The sequence below is a fragment of the Pelecanus crispus genome, chromosome 13, assembly GCF_030463565.1.
Source record: "Pelecanus crispus isolate bPelCri1 chromosome 13, bPelCri1.pri, whole genome shotgun sequence".
Lineage (NCBI taxonomy): Eukaryota > Metazoa > Chordata > Aves > Pelecaniformes > Pelecanidae > Pelecanus > Pelecanus crispus.
In genome coordinates this window covers 8,450,529-8,472,855 of record NC_134655.1, presented here as the reverse complement: position 1 = coordinate 8,472,855, position 22,327 = coordinate 8,450,529, and the positions used below count along the sequence as shown (strand labels likewise).

At 40.5% G+C, this 22,327-nt stretch overlaps 1 protein-coding gene across 1 annotated transcript in view; it reads right to left on the bottom strand.

The window, feature by feature from the left end:
* IL1RAPL2 (interleukin 1 receptor accessory protein like 2) overlaps window positions 1-22,327 on the bottom strand; it is a 384,489-nt gene that overhangs the window by 4,580 nt on the left and 357,582 nt on the right. The window contains exons 6-9 of the mRNA XM_075720755.1: window positions 22,117-22,246; window positions 15,490-15,635; window positions 9,726-9,869; window positions 5,667-5,837 (exon numbers count right to left, since the gene is read on the bottom strand). Coding sequence (XP_075576870.1) covers window positions 5,667-5,837; window positions 9,726-9,869; window positions 15,490-15,635; window positions 22,117-22,246 — 591 coding nt within the window. The remainder of the gene's footprint in view (window positions 1-5,666; window positions 5,838-9,725; window positions 9,870-15,489; window positions 15,636-22,116; window positions 22,247-22,327) is intronic.

Genomic DNA, 22,327 nt, shown 5'->3' with positions numbered 1-22,327 from the left:
CTGACCAACCAGATTCAGATGATTTGCAGAAGCAGTTGAGGGAGAGGAAAAGAACGTTTAGAAATCACATAAAGTCCTATGGATATTTTTGGGAATTACGGTCTGCAGCACCACAAGAACCAAAGAGTATCTACCATCAATGCCACACTGGCTGGTTCCTGGCACTCTGAAAACAACCAGCCTTTCTGCATTTGGCAATGTGACTATCACTTGAGAAAGTTATTTATAGAAGAATAATTCAGTCCTGGTTTCCTAGCTGAATAGTTCCCAAACCCTAACTCTGATTACTTTACTATAAAAAAAAAGATTGCATGTCTTGCTTTTCCCATTTATTAAATAGCTGTTGCTTCTGTTAGCTCAAACCAGAAGAGCAATGCAGTTGGAACTGCTGACACACAGAGCGGATGTGAGTGATGGCCCCTCCCCAGAGAGAGCCGAATCTCAGCGTAAGCTAAGGGAGAGCTGATGAGTTCAACATAAAGAAACAAATAATGCAGATCAGCATGACACACCACCCTCTCGGCATACCACTCTCTTAGCCATTGTCAGACTTCCTTATTGACATGGCAGAGGAAGGAGGGATTAAGGAGAGGGAAAAGAGGGCGGCTCTGGGGCTGCGTCCTTCCAGACTGAAGTGTCTCAAGTGGGTGATTTTGGTGAAATTGTTTTGGTGATAGATGTTGGAATCAAAACTCTGGATATTTAGAATCAAAGATTCATAGACTCATACAGGTTAGAAGGGGGTTCTGGAGGTCTCCAGGTCAATGCCTTGCCCAAAGCAGGACCAGCTAATACTGCTCAGGGCTTTGTCCAGTACAGTTTTGAAGACCTCCAAGGTTGGAGGTTTCTTCTCAGTGTCTCTGGCTTTTGTTCCAGTGTCTGACCATCCTCACGGTGAGGAAAATTTTCCAAATGTTTAAATGGAATTTTCAGTGTTGCAACTCATACCTGTGGCCTCTTGTTCAACAACTGTGCACCTCTGAGAAGAGTCTGTCTCCATCTTTGTGCTTTCCACTGGAAAGACAACAATGACATTCCTCCGTGGCTTTGTCTTTTTTGGCCTTTTTGTCAGGAAACACAGTTCTTTTGGGGTCTCCTCTTGTACCGTGTGCTCCAGCTCCCTGACTACTTTGGTGGCCTTCAGTGGACTGTTACAGGGTACAGAGCCTTTCCAGCTTTTGTTCATTTCTTCCACTTTCAACTGTCATTCCTCTGTATCCCTGCTACCCCTGCCCATGCCTGGCATTACGTGTAAGATTCATACAGAGTAGACAACCCCGGACTTCTGAAAGGAATTTGTGGAGCTGGGTCCTCTATTCCCATTCCACATAAATGGTGTCCCATACCTAATTAAGGCTCCTTGGCAACGCCAGGCTCACAGTCCAACTGGGTTTTCTTCATCCAGGAACCCAGGAAGCTGCAATTCACCAGGCATAACCCACACAGATGGGCAGACAAAACTACAAAGTGACAGAACTGCAATATTGACTGTTGGGTGCTTTTTATCACATGCCTTAGGTGCTCTCCTGTTGTGCTGACAACCTCTCATTTTTCAGGTAAAAGCAAGGATTTTTATTTCATCATCGTTGTTCTTTTCAGAGCCTGATCTCTATAGCCTGGGCTGAGTTGGAGTGAATCGCTGGTGTTTTTTCAATCCTGTCAAGCTCAAATGCACATACGCTTAAAGAGCAACTAGATGATGCTCTAATAGATTTGTATTGCTGGTATTAAAAATCCAACTTGACAGTTTTGACCTCTTCACTTTCAGGGTTTAAAATAATTTGTAGAAATCATGTGAGAAAAATATCTTCCTCTGCTGCAGTTCCAATTTTAGAAAAGTCAAGTGCAAACAGATCTTTCTCTCTGTAGACACATCATCCTTAGCAAGACATGAAATAGCTCAGGTAAAAACATAACTATTCCTATTCCTCCCCCCCGCCCTCAGTATTCAGTCTCCTCAGGTTGCCTAACACTGAATTAAAAAAGCTCACAGGGCTTCAGAGTCTGCTTGCTGTGGAAAAGGGTTTGTTAAAAAAGCCCTGACAACTAATAGGGTAGAAAAAATGACAACTGCTAAGAAACTTTAGTAACAACTGCAACTGTATCTTAGGGCTCACAGTCTCCTTATGCAGGCTAACATGTTCAATTACGCCTTAGTTACCTAGGCAGAAAGGTATATGTGCTGTCAGCTTTGACAGAATGAAGAACACTCACTCTGCTAAGACCAAAGAATATTCTTTAAGAAAGAATAGCTGCTATAGTACTTCCTATAACATGCACCTCAAATCCTGGGTTACAAACTTGGTCTTGCTGCTTACACAGCACACTGCGTGTCACACCTCCCTGCCGTGTCATCCCTCTCATCTTCCAGCCTGCATGGAAATGTGGGCTTCTGCATGAGCAAGAGCAGAGAAGCAGTGGCTGCTTAAGCCCCATTTCCACTTTGCCAGTTCGGGGAGCCGGGTCCATCTGTGCTGCTCTCAGGCAGCACCAAGAGTCACCGCAAAGGCCCTTGCTGGCCACCATGAGGTGGGCATCACTGAGGCCCTTGGCATCCTTCACGGTGGTTCTCCTACTAGGACAAAACGCTCCACTGGGATAACATTTGTATCCCGGCAGGACACAGAAACCAACACCTACTGCAAATCATGACTCAGCCCCGTTTGACCTGAACTCTGGATGCCCAGGGATCTGCTTCCCAACGGTGAAGAGGTGGCCTCAGTCCCCACAGCCATCACCTCTCTCCTCCTACGGACAGCAACAGTCGCTCCATGGGCATCCCTGAAACAGACGGTCCTCAGCGCAGAGCTGAAGCGCAGAGCTCGGGTACGCACTGTGAAGGAGCTTGCTGCTGGGCACGCGCATCCCAGCTAAGGCACATCTGGCTGTAACCTCTCCCTCGGCTGCACAGGGACATGCAGAACCTGTCATAGCTTTTTCCCAGAGGTTAGAGATGAACCAGCTGGACAAAAACATAATCAAACTTGTCCCTGAATTTTTCTGAAGTCAGCTTTTCAGTTTGTTCAGAGAAGTGTGCAAGAAAGTTAATGAAATACTATTTAACAAATCTATTTTTTGCTTGCTCTCAAATCCAAGTAGCAGCTGTATGTATTGCTTCATGCCAGGAAGCAAGCACAATAATGCACACCCTCCTGTGGCAGCACCTTAAAATTGCAGAGATTATATGAAACAACCGGCCTTACAACACACCTTACTTGCTGTGCTAGTGGAATGGCACACATTTAAGTACACAAGATATAGAAGGAAACACATCAGAATGGAGAGTGGGGAAGCATTACATTACACTGATAGTCATTTACACCAAAAGATGAGGAAATGCAGTACACGTGAGAAGAGACATTTCCTAAAATAAAAAAGATAACTGTGATCAAACCCCCATTTTTCTACAGAAATCTACCCTGAACAGCTACCTATTTTGTTATATCTGCCACTTCTTGAGACAGTCACTCTAAAATGTCTGTTTACCTCTGAAGTTTCTAGCAGGTCCATACCGCATCACACTGCCTGCTCTCTTCACTAAGCACTGCGAGTCCCTGTAAGACTGGTGAGCATTAGGCAGAACACAGCCACCTTCCGCTTCTCCAGTGCACACAGAGAGCTTACAAATACAGGAGCCTCAGTCCTCCCTCCTTCCCCATCACCTCTCCCTCTTGCCCCCTCAAAATAAAGTGCCTTCCCCCATATCTCTTTCAAAGCTAAAGCATGCAAATCACACTCATTTCAGTTCCACATTTTGTTCTGCATTGTCATTATGTCTGATTAAGCGTTCTTGAAGCTCCATGTGTTAGAATCAGGCCCTTTCATAACACTGAAGAAGTGAGTTTGAGAGGAAAAAAGCGGTATTAAATCTGTGAATGTTCATAAATGAGAACTGACATTTTCAGGTACCCTACATTTTCAGGAGAGGTTTAATGAATACCCAAAGCGATGACAAGTATTTGCTGAGTGTCTGACTGACAAAAAAGGACAAAAATAAAATACCATGCTGGCTGGTACAGCGGTTGGAAAGAAGAATCTAATTTCCGATTAATCTGTGCTTCAGTATAGTTACCATTGAAGGGCTAGCTTTAAACTCTTTAATTCACTTGTATAATTGCTATGTATAACTCTGCTATATTGTTGGATACGAAACGACTATTCACAACAGTTCTGTGATTTTTAACACAAAAGATGTATTTTCTCTTAATATCTCTTAATAATATCTAAAATATCTTAAAATTTCTTAATAATATCTAAAAATTCAGTACTACTTCCTTGCGCTGCCAGAAATAAGAAGGCTACGAGCCAAGTCCCCTTTCTGGAATGTGTCACTAAGGGAGTAAAACTCACACCTTGCAGGGGCAGGGCAAAAGGAATAGGGGAAGCTCTAATCTAGGAGCTGCAAATGCATGTGATAATTTCAAGCCACTACATGGGACTTTGCATGATCTCTGACTAGGCTCTGACTCCTCTTTCCTAGTGGTACAGGATTCAGAGCTCTCTTTCCAGCTCCCTCAAACAGTAGAGAAGTACGCTCCAACTTCTGGGGCAGGCACTGGGGTTTGGCAGCAGCAAGGCAGCAGTTTCAAGTCTTTTGGCAGGCAGGTTGCTAATGCAGCCATTTTCTAGCTGTTTCATATTTGGGGACATCCGTTCCACCACAGCCATTGCTTTGTTTTCTTGTTCATGTTTCCTATACAGTAGCATATAGAGAGATAAGTTCATATTCTTTTCTAATATTTTTCATGGAAGTGATCTGCAGACAGAATTCATAAAAAAAGCTTATTTTTCACAAGGGTAGCGTTTCAAATAAATGTGATATGAAAGCAAACATACTGTGCATTCAAAATCCATCAACATGATGCATATGATTCATGGTCTTTTTTGACTTGTCCAACAATGAATCTGGAAGAAGAGATGTCATAACTACAGCTAGGAAAGCATTAACTGTTGGTACAGTCATCCAAAGGTGCTGCTGAATCTTCAGACATGGCAGCAAAACTGATTTGAAATGGACCACTGTATTTCACCATCAGCGTGGAAAACGGCATTGGATCACTGTGCTGTACAAGTCCTCTGAAGAATTAGTATTACTTACACAATACCAATTACTTACATAATATCAACGCTGCTCAGAAATGCAGCATTTGGTCGAAACTCTAATGAAAAAATTGCACCTATACCATTAACTGTGAAACTATTGTAGCTATTTATGAGACTCCAAAGTTGGGAAAAAAACGAAAGACAGTGGGAAAGATGACTTTTACTTGTAAAGCTGCTGTAGACAAATAATTACTGGAAAAAAAAGAATAATCCCATTTTCCATGATAAAACAGAGACTACAAAATCTTTTCTGGAAGTTTTCCACTTAGCTACCTGTGTCTGATGTAAAGATTTTGGACTACAGTGTTGCTTCCAGCGTTGCAGCCTTCCCTGTAGGAAGGTCCAGCTCCTGCCTCCACTGAAATCAATGGCAGTTTCCTCTGATTTCAGTGGTGCAGGAACAAGCTCTAACCTAGAACTCAAATTTGCAGTACTGAGGAAACTTTTTCAGTCCTCACAACCACTGCACAAAGAGAGGTTTCCCATATCTAGTACTTATTGCACAGTCCAGGCCTTCATGACACATCAGAGAGAATTAAAACCGAAAGGTCAGAAATACTTACTTCCACTAGGGATCAGGTCCCTATCCGGAATGAAGAGCTTATATCCATAGTGCTTTTCTAGAACATCCGGCAGAATTTCAAGTGCAAACTGCTCCTCCTCATTATTATCACAATCTAACGCATCAGGATCCACTTTGGTATATGAAAGATACGCATCATATTCCTTGTTGTCTGTAAGAAAACAAATTCATGTTCAGCCTGCTGTTTGCAAGAGCACTATAAGAGTACAGGAAAGTACTAGGAAATCGTATTATTCCTTCAAACAATCCAGCATTTCCCACCAAAATTGGGACTTCTCACAGGAACACATAATCTGGCTTCCACAGAGAAATTTTTCAAATCCAGACAAAGGATATCCTTTCAGTTTTCTTCTGCATGTTGAGCTAGTTAGTAACTCTGCTTCATGTGGTCAGTGTACACATTTCACACCTGAAAAGATCATGGGCAAAATTTTGATACATATACTAAAGCTGGAACTTTTTATTTTAATCCTTTACATATTGCTAATGGAAACCTTTCAACTCCTATGCCTCAACAGTGCTATGATTATGCGAAAGTTTTGAGCTTGGAGAAGTTTTTGAGCCTGGGAAGTTTGGAAAGTTTTGAGCAAGGAAAACTTCCTTGCAGAACTAATTATGAGAAAATACATGACTTATATGAGTACCAGTTATGCAGAAAACAATGACAAGTACAAAGAGTCCAAAGCATTTTTTCAGAAAATGTTGTAGTTTTTAAAACCAGTATCATAATTTTAGAGGTCACTTGATCCAGGGCAATTTAAATACTTGGGGCTCACAGTATGAGAGAGAGAAATAACTCCAAGAGCAAATGGGGTGCAGGGGGAGACCTGCCCCTCCATTCTGCCTGCAGCTCAGGGGTGGAGGCAAAGCCTTATCAAAAGGCGGAGGCAGGCAGTGGGTGACAGAAGGGACCCAGGCAACGCCACGTGAGGACAGCAGGGCTGCAACACAGTGGTTTGGCTAGGAGGGGCAACACACCTCCTCCTCCTGCACAGCACTGGGGCTTATTTCCAACTCTCTGCATCTGAAACACAGAGCTAAGAGCTGGTGACTGGGCCAGCAACAGAAGTGGCACCACTATCAAGCTTGGGCTCCATGCTGGGATCAGACTGTCTTAGTGACGTTTCTCTCTGCAGTAATGGAATACAGTATTGAAAAAGTCAACCTTCAGCAACTCAGTCTCCAGGGAAGAGCACAGCTGCCACTATTTACAGAAAATGAAAAATCAAATAGTTAATGCTGTGAAGTCGAAACTGCATGAATGGACGATTGCTGAGCACCAATTATCTGTAAAGAATAGTGCACCTGAAAGATAACTAAAGCAGTTTAAAATCATCAATATAGTCTGATATAAAGAAAAAATAGCTAATCATAATACATTCCTTAATGACCTTGAAATGATGGTTACTTTCTTACAATTCTTGACACAAAGCCAAACCCATGAGGGTCAGAGCTACAGACAAAGCACGTGAATAATTATACATTTGTAAAAGGCAATTTGCCTAGTGTCACCATAGCTGTATGGAAGGATGTCCACCTGGCTTGCTGATATTTCTCCGAAACCAACAGCATACAAAAATAGTAGTTACTGATGGAAAGATGACAGAAGAACAAAGAGCAAAGAAATGAAGGCCAGTCAGTTTTGGAGGCCTGTCCAAAACCTGCTACCCTGTCCGTAATGAAGCCTGCCAAAACCTTTTAAGAGAAGCCAGCCACCAAGTGATCCAGAAGGCAAATATTCCTGCAAACATTTGAGAGCTCTGCAAAGGCAGCAAAGCAAAGTCCAGAGCCCTGACATGCCTGGTTCCGAAGCAGCATGAAAGCCGTGCACGGATTGTGTGCAAGCAGTCCCCAAGCTTCCTGCCCCTTCCAGCTGTGTGGGTACAACTGCCCTCTCCAGTCACCTCGATTTGTACAAGCAAGCAAGATGTAGACAGAACTGGTTCCCCCAGGCTCCTGTGAGTCTGTACACTTGTGTTACATCTCTACGGTCTCGACTCCCTCTTCACAAGCTTCACATACACAGGACAGAGCAGAAGGACCTATCCATGCTTGCCCACCACTTGCTCTGTGTGCTTTGGATGCAGCACTGTTTGGAGTAATTTTCTAAATGGCTTCCCTTAATCCTCAGTATCATTTTCTCTAAAAACATTGCTACGCAGAACACAGGAAGTGAATGTATCCAACATTGCCTACAGAGGATATTTTCAGAAATAGGAATAAAGCATATCTGTTGAATTCAAAATCTTCTATTTTAAAAAAAATACACATATAAATGGAAAACGACCCTGCAATTGCATCTATACAGCTGACTGGTCATGGGAGCTCTGTATGTTCCCGCTATAGACTACAGAAGTAGAAAGAAACATCCCTGTATAGGCTTTGACTTCAGTAACGTTCTGCCTCCATCTTTCATTCTGCAGCATCAGAATGAGACACAAAGCTGCAATCGTTCTAAAATCATGCACTGGAAAAATAAAAGGTTGTTTTCAGAATTAACATGCACACAAAATCCCCTATGTACTCATGGGGCTTCCTCTAAACAACTAGAAAATAATATTGTTTCATAAATTAAAAAGTGATTGAACCAAGGAAGTGGCAAGAATACAAATGCAGCAGCTTCACACTGAAAACACGAGATAAATGAATCAAAGCAATCTGGAGGAAGTTACCACTTTGGGTCACTTTTTGTTGGTGTGAACCAGGGATGTTATGTTGGTATAATCCCAAGGTGTTAGAGGTAAATTACTTCCAAAACCACATAACCTCACCCTTCACTTTCTCCGAGGTATCAGTATAAATATTGTGCAGTATTGTACAGTATGAAAAAAGCATCATTTTATGTTTTCCCACTCACACGTGAAGATCGAGAAAGAAGTTGTTTCCTGACCTCTATTCCTGCTATTTATCATTCCACACTGTAAAATCACCTGGATGTCATTCCACCCGTTCTCCAAAACTCCTGTGGATTTCATTGTAGGGAAACATTTTCACACCATATCTACCCAGTGTTAGAGAAACACTTCTTATTTTGATAACAGTAATGCTAACTGCAGAAAGTAACAGGTCTGTGCAACTGCACATTGTTTTGTCACAATAGGGGAAATGTGTTCCCTGCCCTTTTTTCAGATACATTATTGTTTCTAGATGTACCATTCCAGACTGCCTACATGACTCATAAGTGTTGCAGTGGGCTATGAGAAGTACCTGTACTTGAATACTGTACTTCAGATCTTTAGCAGATAGTTATATGCATATTACTAACATATTAATTATGCTATAACAGAAGTGTTAAGAATATAATAATAGGATTTAAAGCACTTGAATTTAGTTTACCAGGGCTTACTCCAGCTTCATAGGAGTGGGAATGTTCTATATTCAGGAGAATTAAAACTTCAATTTAAAAATACATGTTTAGCTTTAGGCATCAAAAAGAATATATACTAGCGAGAGGGCAGGGGGGAAGAACGCTGAAAACCAGCCTAGTTTTTTCCTAAAGAAACTCTCCAGGCAAGCTGTACATTTCCACTAAGTTGTTTACAGTCTCCCAATTAATTAAGGTAACTAGTTAGCCTCAATAGCAATCGCCTCTCACTAGTTACTGGAGTTAGTTGGAAGCCTAAAGACAATTCAATGGAAATGTTTAATGAAAAAGCCTGGTGAAAGGGCTTCCCACATGCAGTCTGCATCTCAGGAGAAGTGATCCTGGGCATATGTGGCACTGGGACACATGAACGTGAAGAGTTCTCCTGAGGAATCAGTTCACAAGAGACATTCAAGCCTCTAACAGACTCATGAACAATTCTTCTGACTCCCATTTGCTTATGGCATGGCCCAGTGACATTTCAGTGAAAGGACTCATTGATTTCAGGGGGCTTTGGGAGAGAGTCTTAGGGCTTTACACTGTTGGTGCTTAGTAGTTTGAACTTAAACTGGCAGCAGGTATCTTTTGGGAGTCATTTCAATCTAGAAGTTTCATCACTTCGGGTCTCTGAAATATTTCCATTGCATATATTGGGTTTCCTGAGCAACTGCTTACCATCAGCTGCTTCGTCTCCTCCGAAGTTCTGTCTGTAGAACAGCATTAACTCTATGTTGTAGCACTTATAGATGGTCACGAGCAAAATAAGCAGAAGAAGGATGGCTCCCAGTCCTCCAGCAAGCTCTATTTTGTAGATCAAATCTAAAATTAGCAAGGAAAGACAAAAAGGTTATGATCTTTCCAAGCTTTATTTGCTCTAATCCACTGTACAATTCCACATAAAATTGTGCAGCTTCCAATTATAACCACTGTAACATTAACGATGCCTGATTTTTTTGTTCATTACCTATTACTTAACTTTACCCATTTACTCCATCTACTGCCCATCTGAAATCACCATCCAGAATGCATTTGAGGCTATAATCATAATTCTTCTACAAGGGAATTATGTAGTGATTTTACACAGAGGATTAATCAACTTCTAATGAGCTTGTGGAGTTTGAAACTTCTGTATTGGCAGAACGCATCAAATGCTGTACGCAGCGTGTGAGAACAGATATACTAGACATATTGTACCCCATTTGGGAGGCTCTAGTCCCCCAAATAATATTCAACTTTGGTTTTATATTTGTGAAGCCAGTGGATGAGCTGATGTGACCTGCCAAGCCAGGACTTCAGCTGAATCACTGGAGAATGAACTGAGCATCCAGAATGCCCAAGGTAATGTGAGAAGCCAGGAACACACATCAGGCTGCTAAGAGCCACTTTGTCTGAGTTGTGATGGCTACTAACGGAGTGCTCACATGTGTGTTTACTACACATTATACTTTAATGGGAACTAGTGCTAGTTAAAATTTCCTACTGGGATGCTTTTGTTAGGAAACATCACAAGCAGTCTGCCTCAAAGAACTTCACAAATTCATCCAAATGCAATTATCCATCTTTTCCAGCTGGGGAAACAAGAGGCATAGAAAAGTGAAGCAACATGTTCAAGGTCATTCAGCAAACCAATGCCAGAATGGCATAAAAAACCTAGAATACCAGTCCAGTGCTCTACCTGATGTAAGTCACTAACTTTAACAGTACAGGTCTTTAGCCTGAAATGTCCTCTGAACACAATATTGCTCATAACACCACTTGGCGTATTACTTAGCCATAAAAGACAAAAGATGACAATTTGACAATAGCTACCTCTAACAGCCTAGATTAGTTTAGATAAGATGTCATGAAGATATTTGCTGCTGTGATAAATACAATGTGAAGATGTAAAAACTGTAATACAGGCAAGACGAAGTTTTTGTGATCTTTATGCTTCTAAAACGTAGGTCAGAAGAAATTACTGGTATGTCATTTGTGTCATTTTCAAGATAAAAAGCAAATTAGCTGCGTATCTTTTGGGGTTATTCTTGCCTCACTATGCCTTGTATTTCAATAATTAACATCAGATGTCAAGCTATTCCCAGTTTACAGTATCTCTGATGTCTGTCTGGTAAGAAGTCATGGACTAATAGATGGAAAAAGTCTATTATAATAGCTATTTAATCTTTCTGAGAACACAGGGAATTCATGGGACTTTTATTACACTGCACGATAAAGTTAGCATACAGTCTGGGGATAAATTTGGTCAAATGCAGAACAAAGTTGGTTAAAATCACTTTTCAGGGAAAAAACTATTTTTTTGTTGTACTGAATCTTTTTTGCTAGGAAAGTGAGATGATGGCAAAGCTGCCAGCTTGGAAGGAGAGAAAATGCTGAAACTTGATCACCTGCAGCCCACAAAGGAGCACAGACTTGTGTTCACTTGCTGGGGTAATGGCACGGTATCAAGCAAAAACACAAACTCCAGATCAAAAGGCAGAATCAATCTACTTTTGCATGTCCTGTATTTGTCCTACTGCCCCATAAACTCTCCTAGAGTCCAGACATAAGGAGGCAGAAAGCCAAGGCTTTTGGGCTCCTTATTTCCATTCCAAGGTGGAGGCAAAAACCCCAGAATGTTCAGTTTTCTTGCCTACTCCAGCTCTTAGTCTCTGCCTCTGGTTAATGCCTTACTCCTCAAAGTGGTCCTCAGTGAGGTCAATAGGGAAGGCAGCACACCCAGCATTAGGAAAGGAGTTGAATCTGGGCTGTGTGCTATAATAGTGACTGAAAAATAGTAAATAATAATATTCTGATAGTTTTGAATGTAAAATACTGTAGAAGGACTTAGCCAATATGTATCACAGAGAATTACGGTCTTTAAAATACTAAAAATCTCCTAAACACCCAATAAATTAAAGACAAATATATTTTAGAAGGTTCCTCACCATTTAGTACTATATCAGTATCAAAAAGCTCCAAAAATTAGTTTCCTGCATGTCTTGAATAAAGCCAGCCTCCCTGAAATAAATGGTGAGCAAACATCATTATAGTATTTACTTATATCTAATTTCACTACTTCTTTCCACTAAAAGCATGGCTTGATTTTATTCTGCAGCTCCTGACAAGTTATTCATGTTCCAGGACAGTTATATTATAGATTATGTAGACTTCAATCACTAAAATACTGGACTGTTTTAATATTCATTTGAAGGGAATCCTGAACTATTTCCACAACTAAGGGACAAGTGGGTGCATATTGTGCTTCCACGTAATTGGAGCACCAAACATGCTAGGACAGCATGGAGAAAAAAAAAAAAAAAGCAAATCCAGGATCGTCCAGAACTCATTTTTTAACTACTTGAAAGCAAATAACAATGTGGTCTTGAATTAAGTCAGTAAAGAAGAATGCGATAGCAGACAGGGGTATTCAGGCTTCAGGAGCATACCCAATTCTGTCTTTGCATTCGTAGCTTTGGGTGTTTAAAACTGGATTTGGTTCTTTTTCAGTCAAAAAAACCCCAAACCCTAAATGATGATGCATGCTCTGGGGCTATCAGTACACTGGTGCTGTACAGACAGCACTCCTGTATTCTCCGAAAGCATTTGCGAGGATCATACCACTAATGCAGCAAAAGACTTCAACATATTTTACCTTAAATATTTGAACAGTTCCTTTATCTTCCTTAAAGCAAAGTGTGTGCTTAAAAATAACCACCTGATGTCAAAACAAGAAATAACTCTAGTAATTCTTATACTACAGCTATAACTTGGATTTGGAGTTTATTCCTGGTTTTTTTATCCAAGCCTTCCTAGTTTAGTAGGATTCATGACTTATGCTAACTTGTGTACACCTGATGTGCTGCAATCGCACCTTTGAACAGAGGGCAGACATAACCTCCAGCACTCTGACAATCTGGAGACAAAACGGAGCTACAAGCACCTCTTGCCGATCAGGGATAACGCAGCCCTTAGCAGGTAAGACTTTGGAGGGAGGGGGATTTCTCTGGCTGAGAGACCTGTGCTTCCTCTTAGCCTTTCCCAAGTGCTCCAGCACCTGGAAAGCTGCAGGACATTACAACAGGAATCCACGATCCCTTCTTTGACACACACAAAGGATGCTGGTCAACAGCTTCCTACCAGTCCTGCCCTGAATCTTGTCACAAGTCAGTAAATATAGTAGTATTTCCTGGATCATGAATACTCTACAGTCAAATCCAAGCTGGAGAAAGCTAGGATAAGCAGTAATTATTTCAAGTCGCAGGAAGGAAAAGTTTGGTCAAGTATTTGTAGGAACTTAATAAATAACAAACAGGACAATGGGACAGGCAGTCAAAGGACACAGTGAAAATACTGTCGTTATTTTAAATGACACTTTAATAGCTTGAAAATCAACTATTGAGAATGCCTGAGGGGAATATAAGCTTTCCACAGCCACAGTGCAGAGAGAAATGAAATAGTAGCTGAGAAGTGATCCTTTCCACCTCCAAATTCTGTATTCAGCAGTGCTTCTGCCATAATTTCAGCAGAGCACTGATATGTCTGCATTTTCTTGTTATAAATAAACCTAGCTTGTTATTCTAATATATGCAACACAGCTGAACATTTAACAGTGTCAACATAGATATACTTACTATCAGTTGTATACTTATTAGGTTCAGTGGATAGAAAGGTAGAACACTGAAGAGGCTAACCCTTCATCGTGATGACCAGATTCTTTAATTAAGTTGTGACATCCTGTCAGTTTAGATGTTGAATATACACTTGTGTGTGTGCCACATCACAACTGCGGGCCCTTGTTTCTCAGAGTGGTTTGCACCTTCGGTATTGTGTTTTATTCTTATCACTTAGTGTAAAATATAACCTATGTTATGCCCTTCTTTCTGGAACGACATAAAACTCTCACATATAGAGGAAACCGTGTAAGTAGGACTTGATTCAACTGATTTTACCAGGATTGCATACTGTACTTTCACACATATAAACTGTGGGCCACATAAACAAATAGCAAAAAAAGAGGACACTGACCCAAAAGTTTCCTCTCCCTAGTAGGCCTTTTTTGTCCCAACACCACCCCTCCCTCATCTTTCATTTTATACAGATCATAGCCAAGAAACACAGCGCTTAGCATCCAGCATGCCTTTAGGCGAACCGATGACTATGGATGTTTTCCAGAACTGCGGTGCCCCCTCTAGAGAGGCCTTGGCTGGTCTTCCTGTTCTTCCACCTGGCTCTTTTGTCCCATGGTGATGCCTACCCTAGGCTCAGAGGTCAATCTGCAGTAAGCTCAGGTACTAATAGTATATTTAAACCTTCTCCAAATGGTGACACTTTTGTGGGATTTTGCTGCGAGTGTGACGATAGAGAGCACTGGCTTTTTTAACTGACACTAACACTGCAATCCACAGTCTGCTGAGATTTTGCCTTAGTGGTCTGAAAGCACATGAAGGACTGGAACAGCACTTGCAGGTGTGCCTCATGAAAACATTTCTTCTTCTCCTCTTTTGGTAAATTAATTTACAGCCAAGAATAATGGCAGAGATCTGGACAATATATTAACTCTTCAGTCAATCTCCTGTGCTGATGGGTCTGTGGTTTCACATTACATCTTTATCCCGAGTGTGTAACCTTCCATTGCTTTCCCAACAGTTACTGTCTTAGAGCTTTTGTACTACCTAATACACTGTATCTTAGAGACATCACCATCAAATTTAAATGTCACCCTACTTATGAATAGGAGAGCTGATTGAACAAACAACATAAGGACTGTAATGAGATACTGTTACACTCCTTACGATAATGACTTCTACAAAGAGCAGAGCATAGTAGCACCTTTTAATCTGGAACTTTCAAACCCAAGTGGCTTCCTTTCTGCTACAGATAACTTGTCAGTAGTGCTATTTCAAATTCCAGGTACAGTACCAAGCAAAGCAACCATGATGGGGTAATTCTCCATTGATTTGTAGCTCCCATTGCAATGTTTTCATTCCCAATGCAGTTAGAAATCAAAATACATGGCAACTGTTTAAAGCTTTCAATTTAAACAGCAAAGCCAGGAAGTGGAGAAATGAGAATATCTGACCTCACTGCTGAGGTACCTACCGCAAGAAATGCACATTTTAACTCCATCACACAATTACCTCTGGTCTAGTCAGTCAACTCTGGGTCAAAGTCATAGGCTGTTTAGACCAAAATACCTCCACTGATTATACTGGTGCTTTATGGGTGACTATATTCCAGGCAAGTGCATCACCTGCAAGGCTGACTCACTAGATACTAAAGAACAATTAACGAATTTTTTTCACAAATGGTAAACTGAAGCTGTAACACAAACATACTTCAGCTCCAAGGAGGCACACAAGAATCCAGCCTGACTCAGAGAGGTCAGCAGGACCTTCGCTACTGGCTGACCTGCTGCTGCTGAGGCAGGTCAGAGTACAGATAATTAAATAAAGAGAATTACCTTTCTTGCGCAGAAGCACACTGGCATGTTTCCGTCCGTTTCTGTTTTCCACGTGACACGTGTAGTTAGCCAGATCTGCCTCCTCTACAGCATCAAAAATCAATGTCAATTCAACTTCTTTTTCTCCAAGATGTTCTCTGAGGAGTCTGAAAGGAAGGATACAGTCTTCGCGTAACTGAATTAATATGGGTGGAAGATTCCCAAAAGAACCATGATTTGTCAGCACAAGATACACAGTGTTCCTGGTCTCCTTCACTCCCGGAGAAGGACTTAGAAGGAGACTCGAGGTGCCTGAAAGAGACTTCACAGAGGCATCTTTCATGACAAGCAAAAGCCTTTATCTCCTGCCATGACTGTAGCGAGGAGCTGAATCAAGTGCAGGAAGAGTGGCTACGAGTACAATGGCTGCATGTGGCTTGTTTACGTCGGCTCCACCAGAATTAAATGCTAAAAAAAATGTTTCTTTTGAAAGAAGCAATAAATAGTCACTTTCCAGAAAATTAACTATGCACTACTAAGCCATCGCTGAGCAAATCGTAAGGCAATTATTTTAAAGGCTGGGTATCGTGATACACTTTAACGCAGTCTGGAAAACCAACGAAAGAAACTGTACTACTCCGTGGAATTTTCCTCTATTTTTGGGGGTTAGATCCTGACTTTAAAAGGGAACAGTGTCAAAAACAAGAGCTCTCTGTTCCTTTGAGAGGACAGAGGAGAGATACAAAATCCCCACAAAGGGAACAGAAAGTTCTAGTAGACTTTCAGGCCTGAGGTACAGTCTTTTCATATCATTGTTCTAATGTGAACATTAAAAAGAACGCAAAGTAAATGCAAGTTTCTGATGCTGACATTAAGTCTAAAAATACAATGCCCTATTCTCTCAAAAGGCTTCTTATCAGTTGCTCAAGAAAAAGTTGCCAGTCCTTTGAAGAAGGAGATGTAACATCAAGTAAAATCTACCAGATTCCTTTGATCTAGTTAGCGTACTGCTGCACAACGTGTAAGGGGGTAAACATAAAACGTGCGATGCCCTCGCAGTCGCCTGTGAACTCCCCATTGCACGTCGTACTTCAGCGACTCTTTTCTCTGAAAAGATAGTGTACAGCACTAAGAGGTAAAGGTATAAATAAGATCCAGCTTCACCAAAAAAGAAGTATTTTCTCCAGAGACTGAAGGGAGGCAACTGGGCTCAAAGTAATTAACCAGAGCACTGTTTGCGCTGGATGGAAACTGCTTCTGGAGAGCTTAAAATTTTTCAATAACAACAAGCAGCCCCAAACTCCTCCATTACAAAGCAAAGTTCTTTTGGGGTTTCCAATGTGCACACACATTTTCTTACGTACATAATTTCATGTAACAAACATGGAACTCCAAATCTGAAAACAAATCAGAGGTGAAGTATGGAGGCATTGCACTAGACAACCAAAAATGCAAGCCTGACTGCTGTAAGCCACATATTTACAGTTAGATTTCATACAGCACATAGCGTTTAGAGGCTTGTGTGATCTGCCAGAACTCAGAAGACATACCAGAGCATCCACAACGATTCAGCCTCTTTCACTATGGCTGTGTAACTTGCAAAAAGCAAGTGGAAAAACATTAGTTTAAGAACAGGCATCTGTGTTGCATTTGGAAACTTGGATTGCATCTTTTTTGCGAATTCACTCTCATTTATTGTGTATTTTTGCATTTTCTTTTATTCCGGCCCTGAGTCCAAGTGCTGAAAATAATGCAAGAAAGGCTGAGTTTGCATCATTTCTCGCCAGAAAAGAAACCTCCCAAGAGAGCCTGATCTGTTCACAGACTCAAGTCAGTCTAAATCATTGGGGGCCAGATAAATAAATTCTCATTTACTTATTAACATTCCATATGCATATATAGCGAAATATTTTAAACTCAGGAAAGTCTTTCTTCTCTGTTGGTAAACAATATGCTCCACAAATTTTCGCCTACAAATCATACTGCAAGGAAGAAGTAAATCATTAACAGAGAAGATATCTGGGACACTAATCTGGAGCACTGTGTGAATGTTCAGATTGTCTTGTGTTTACTATATTCAGCATATTTTACACAGAAAAAAGTGAAGAAAGATTACAATTAAGATAAAATAAACTATTATTCTGAATCTATTTACAATAAAACAATTGACCCTTAACATAAACTTAAATAACACATGATCAGCTAAAAGGAGCTTTCATAAAAAAGAATATGCATTTGGACTGAGAATTTTTTCTCCCAGTTATTTTCATGCTAATTGCAATCTTTAGAGAACTCTTTAGCATGGGATCTGTCATGAAAATGCTGACAGACACTTAACCACTATGCTGGTACCAAAGCATAGAAAGCTCTTAGTGGTGTTAAACCTTTCCTTCCTGCTTTTTTCCCCCCTTTTTTTTCTTTTAACTAGTACTCTACTGCTAATGATTCATTATTGCCACAGAAATACACAGTTGGTCACCTAAATTTTTTAAATACGTGTGCAGCCTTTAATTGATTCCATTTTGTAGTTGGTTCAGAGAACATTGATCACAATATTTTTGGGGAAGAAAAGGAATACAGTATCAAGAAGTAAGACCTTAAGGCTGCAACAGTATTTGCTGCACACCCAGAAGATGAAGCTCTGTCTCTATCTGAGTTGGGGGAAACTTTGCCAGCAACACTGCCAACACATGCCAGCTCCCACAAGTTGAGAAAATAATGGCTCTTTTTTCGGGTTTGATGAACTAACTGTAAGAGTACTTACATCATTTAATACACAGGTAAATCAATGGTGCTTGACAACTCGAAACAAACAGGGTGGAGGGAGGGAGAGAAGACCTAGGTAAGTAAAAAAAAAATACCCAGTGCTACCCGGGTAGATGTGGCACTTTGGGACATGGTTTAGTCTAGTCTACCCTTAATTGGTTTAGTGTGGACTTGGTAATGTTAGGTTAATGGTTGGACTGGGTGATCTTAAAGGTCTTTTCCAACCTAAACAATTCTATGATTCTATGATTCTTTTTGTTCAAGTTTGCTTTCTTTTTGTTCAAGCTGAAGCATTTTATTTGATCTGAAACAAAACATTTTGTCTACTGATTATTTTTCAGTTAAGAAAATATGAATTAAAACCAAAAGTGTCATCTCAGAATACAAATGTTTTCTTTGAAAAATATCCAATGTTTCAGATTTTTCAAATCTTTTGTCAGATTTTTCCAATGCATTTATGCACTAAATAGAATCTAAAGTTAAAATACTTTTCCTTTGAAACCACATTTTCCTAAAATTTTCAGGCTTTGTATGATTACAGATGTAAAGGCCATAAGAAAGCTTCTGCTGGGTCTCTTTGCAAGACTAAGGCATTAATTCCAAACCTTTACTAACCTGCAGGCAAATTGGAACTTATCAAAAAGGAAACTTTTATTCTTTATATAGTTGAGGATCTGGACTGTGAACAGGGATACGAACCCTAGCCCCTTCCTTCTAGTCCTTAACAATAGTCTGTAGATGAAAGGACAGATGTGTGTGTACATAAGTACCTCTCCAAAGAAAAGTAGTACAGCTAAGAACATGGCACTCTCACTTTCCTGCACCACGTTTCTCATTCTCTGCCCAGAAATTGTCTATCTGAATAGTATAAGTTTTTCAGGAGAGGGCTGTCATTTCCATACTTCCTTGCAAAGTACCCAGCACATTAGCCAGGCAGTGATGGTAATTCTGCCTCCCTCCCTCAGCATCCCCCCCAACAGAATACAACATCCTCATCTTGCCTGAGCGTTTTGCAACCATCAGTTGACTTCTGTGGGTGAAAAGGCAGAATGTTACATTAATCAGTGGGAAGAAATAAGACTGCAGTTCAAAATGTCTCCATTCACTTCTTTTCATGCCTCTAGAATGAGTTAAACTATTTCCACTTTAAAAATGGAGAAAAGAGGAAAAAAAAGAGGACAAACATGCTCTACAAGTTGAGCACTATGAGCCATCTGCAAAATGTTCTGCAGTGTTGCCTGAACAAGAAAAAGAAGCAACTTGTAGGTGGCTGGGAGAGTAAGATTCATGCCTGAAAATACTTCTTTGCCTCGGCAGAGAGATGGTGTTGAAATTTGCTGTGGGCTCCTTTGATAATTAGGTACAACTGACAACTCTGCAGGCAGGCTTAAAGACTCTGATTCCTTCTTTAAGAGCCCTGGTTCAATTTACATGACATTTTTATTACCACTGTGAAAAACCTACCTGGCAAGCAAAGTCTCTTTCTCCTTTTCCCTCTATGTATGTCTAACATTTGGGGATCTTAATTCAAGGGATGGCAAGGAGGCAGGTTAGAGAAGGGGTCATCACCTCTGAGTCCTGCAATGCTGATTAGTTACTTTTTATCATGAGGCTCTGTAACAAGGTCTAATAAATAAGGAGAAGCCCAGAGCTACACATAGATTACTCATGGTGAAGTCTGCTTACCAAAAAAACAGTTCCACGGGTTTGATTTTAACAGAAATGCTCAAGTCACGTGCATCCTTATTCAGTGCTCTCATAAAAGCAGACTAATTGGCTGGTAACTATGCATGCTAGAAGAGGCAAACTAGGGATGGATCTTTTGTACTCCCATACTGCATTGATCTGCAAACCTGAATTCTTATCACATACAGTAAATCCAGCAACAGAATGGACGGGTACAGTCCAGGGTAAGGACAGCACCAAAAATTCAGAGTGCTACTAAATTTGTAAACTAATTTAAGATAGGGGATGCAGAGTTAAAATGTTAGATATCTGCCAAAGGAACAGCCCATGGAGTATCTTAGTCTGGTTGTAACAATTCCCAATTACTTGTAGTTTCTCAACATTAACAGAAATGTGCTGATAATACCATATAGAAGCAAACTGGTGGGAAAAGCATCTAACCAGCAAGTTCACCATGGCTCATCAAATTTGAAACATACATGACATTTTTTGAACTACATCGATAAATACAACGGGGTGGAAGATGTGGGCTGGCTCAGGGCACTGACAGAACAGTTAGTGCTGCTTAGTTTCCCTGAAGCAGCATACCTGTAATGGGACACATAACAAGAGCTGTTACTGTGAAAAAATCATTTGCAAAAAGTTACTACTGCAGTTGCCATAGCTACTTCTAAATGAAAAAAAGGGATGGACTGTGGCACTGCTGGTAATGATGGAGTAGGTTTTGGTAAATGCTATGTTTTTAGTGCTGGCTGTGATGCTCAGGAGATTAGGTACGTGATAAGTAGCTCTGTTGAAGAGAAGATTCACTGAATTGTGATGGGTCTGTAAACCAAGTCAAAGCATTTTAACTCAGTGAGAAAAGGGAGTTGTCACAAAATTAATTTGAAACATGAACATGTAATGAGATGGCACAATGAAGGACAAATACAGCTTTTTCGAACTCAATTTCACTAACAAATGCACACATAAAGGACAAGTTATGAACGATGCTAGAGCTGGAGAACTCTTTAAATACAAACCTCAAATTCTCCTTCTGATGCAGAGGAAGAACATGACTGAAATAACTGTTCATATATATACACTAGAGGACACACAATGTTGTTAAATGCTGATTACTTGCAATGGCAGAAGTTTCCGATAATTGTATTTTGTGGTCAGAAGACCAAAGGAGGACTGTACACTTAAAGCCATTCTGGCAATATATGATAAATTTCATCTGTATGCAATTAAGGTGCAATGTTAGGTCAGTTATTTTAGTATATCTTAATAACTAGTGGCTAAATGGCTGAGCTTCAAATTATTGATCAAGTAATAAAGCAAAGGAATATCTCTCTCGGCCTGCTCTTCAAAATCACTTTTACAAGAAAAAAATGACCCAGAAATGAGACCAAAAAAATGTGCAATGGAAGGTGCAAAGACCTTGGCTTTCTTTATGATCGATATTCATTGTAACTGTAGGAGCTGGGACCACCTTGTCCATAGTATAACCATAGCTCAGTCTTTGCTCAGAGCTATTAATCAGGTAATTATTAAACAAGGAAGACAAGAAGATGCTGTTAGGTGCAAATTCCATGAAAATTCATGGGGATACAAGTGTTTGTTTTCTTTACAACTGGTACAGCAAATGATAACCAGAATCTGGAATAAGCCACGCACAAGTCGGATATCGGACATCCTCACACAGCGACTTCCTTCTCTCCCTTAAGTGTTAAGCATGAAGAAACAAATGCTTCAAAAGCCCTAGTTAAGGCATACTGAGAGCTATATCACAGGCAGACAACACATTCAGTAGAAGAGAAAAAGTATGGTGACTTTGACAGGAGACCATTCATCTTTAAGATTAACACTGATGCTGAAATGAAAGTCATCTTGCCAAGGACTGCCACAAGGGGTAGCTGCAGTGGACAGCATCATTTCCACAAAGGGCTAAAATCAACCCCCAGAACATTCAGATGCTTCAGCTACCATCAGAGGAATTTGATAACAGATTTTCAGACACACAGATAGCTACTATGTCTTTAGAGTTTATTTGCTAGAAAGGAGAGGGAGCAACTCACACTGCCCTGGTTCCAAGTCATTCATCACTCTTTAGACAGAAAACTATTTCCACTTCCAATTAAAAACCTGCTGAAAAAAACGCAGAAGGCTTTTGGGATATACCATGTTTTTACCAGTAAATACTCCAAAAAGTACCTGACTTCGCCTTCTCTAATGTGACCTTCTAATTCTTCTATGAATTTTTCCCCTTTCATCCAGTAGATCATGGGGCCTGATTCTCCACTAAATCCAAAGAAAGCTTTGCAGGCCACAGTCAGTGGGTTTCCTGAGGACCAGAAGAAAAGAGAGGGTTAGACACTTCATCATGGCTACTAGTGAGAGCATGATTCTGAGAATCTGAATACCT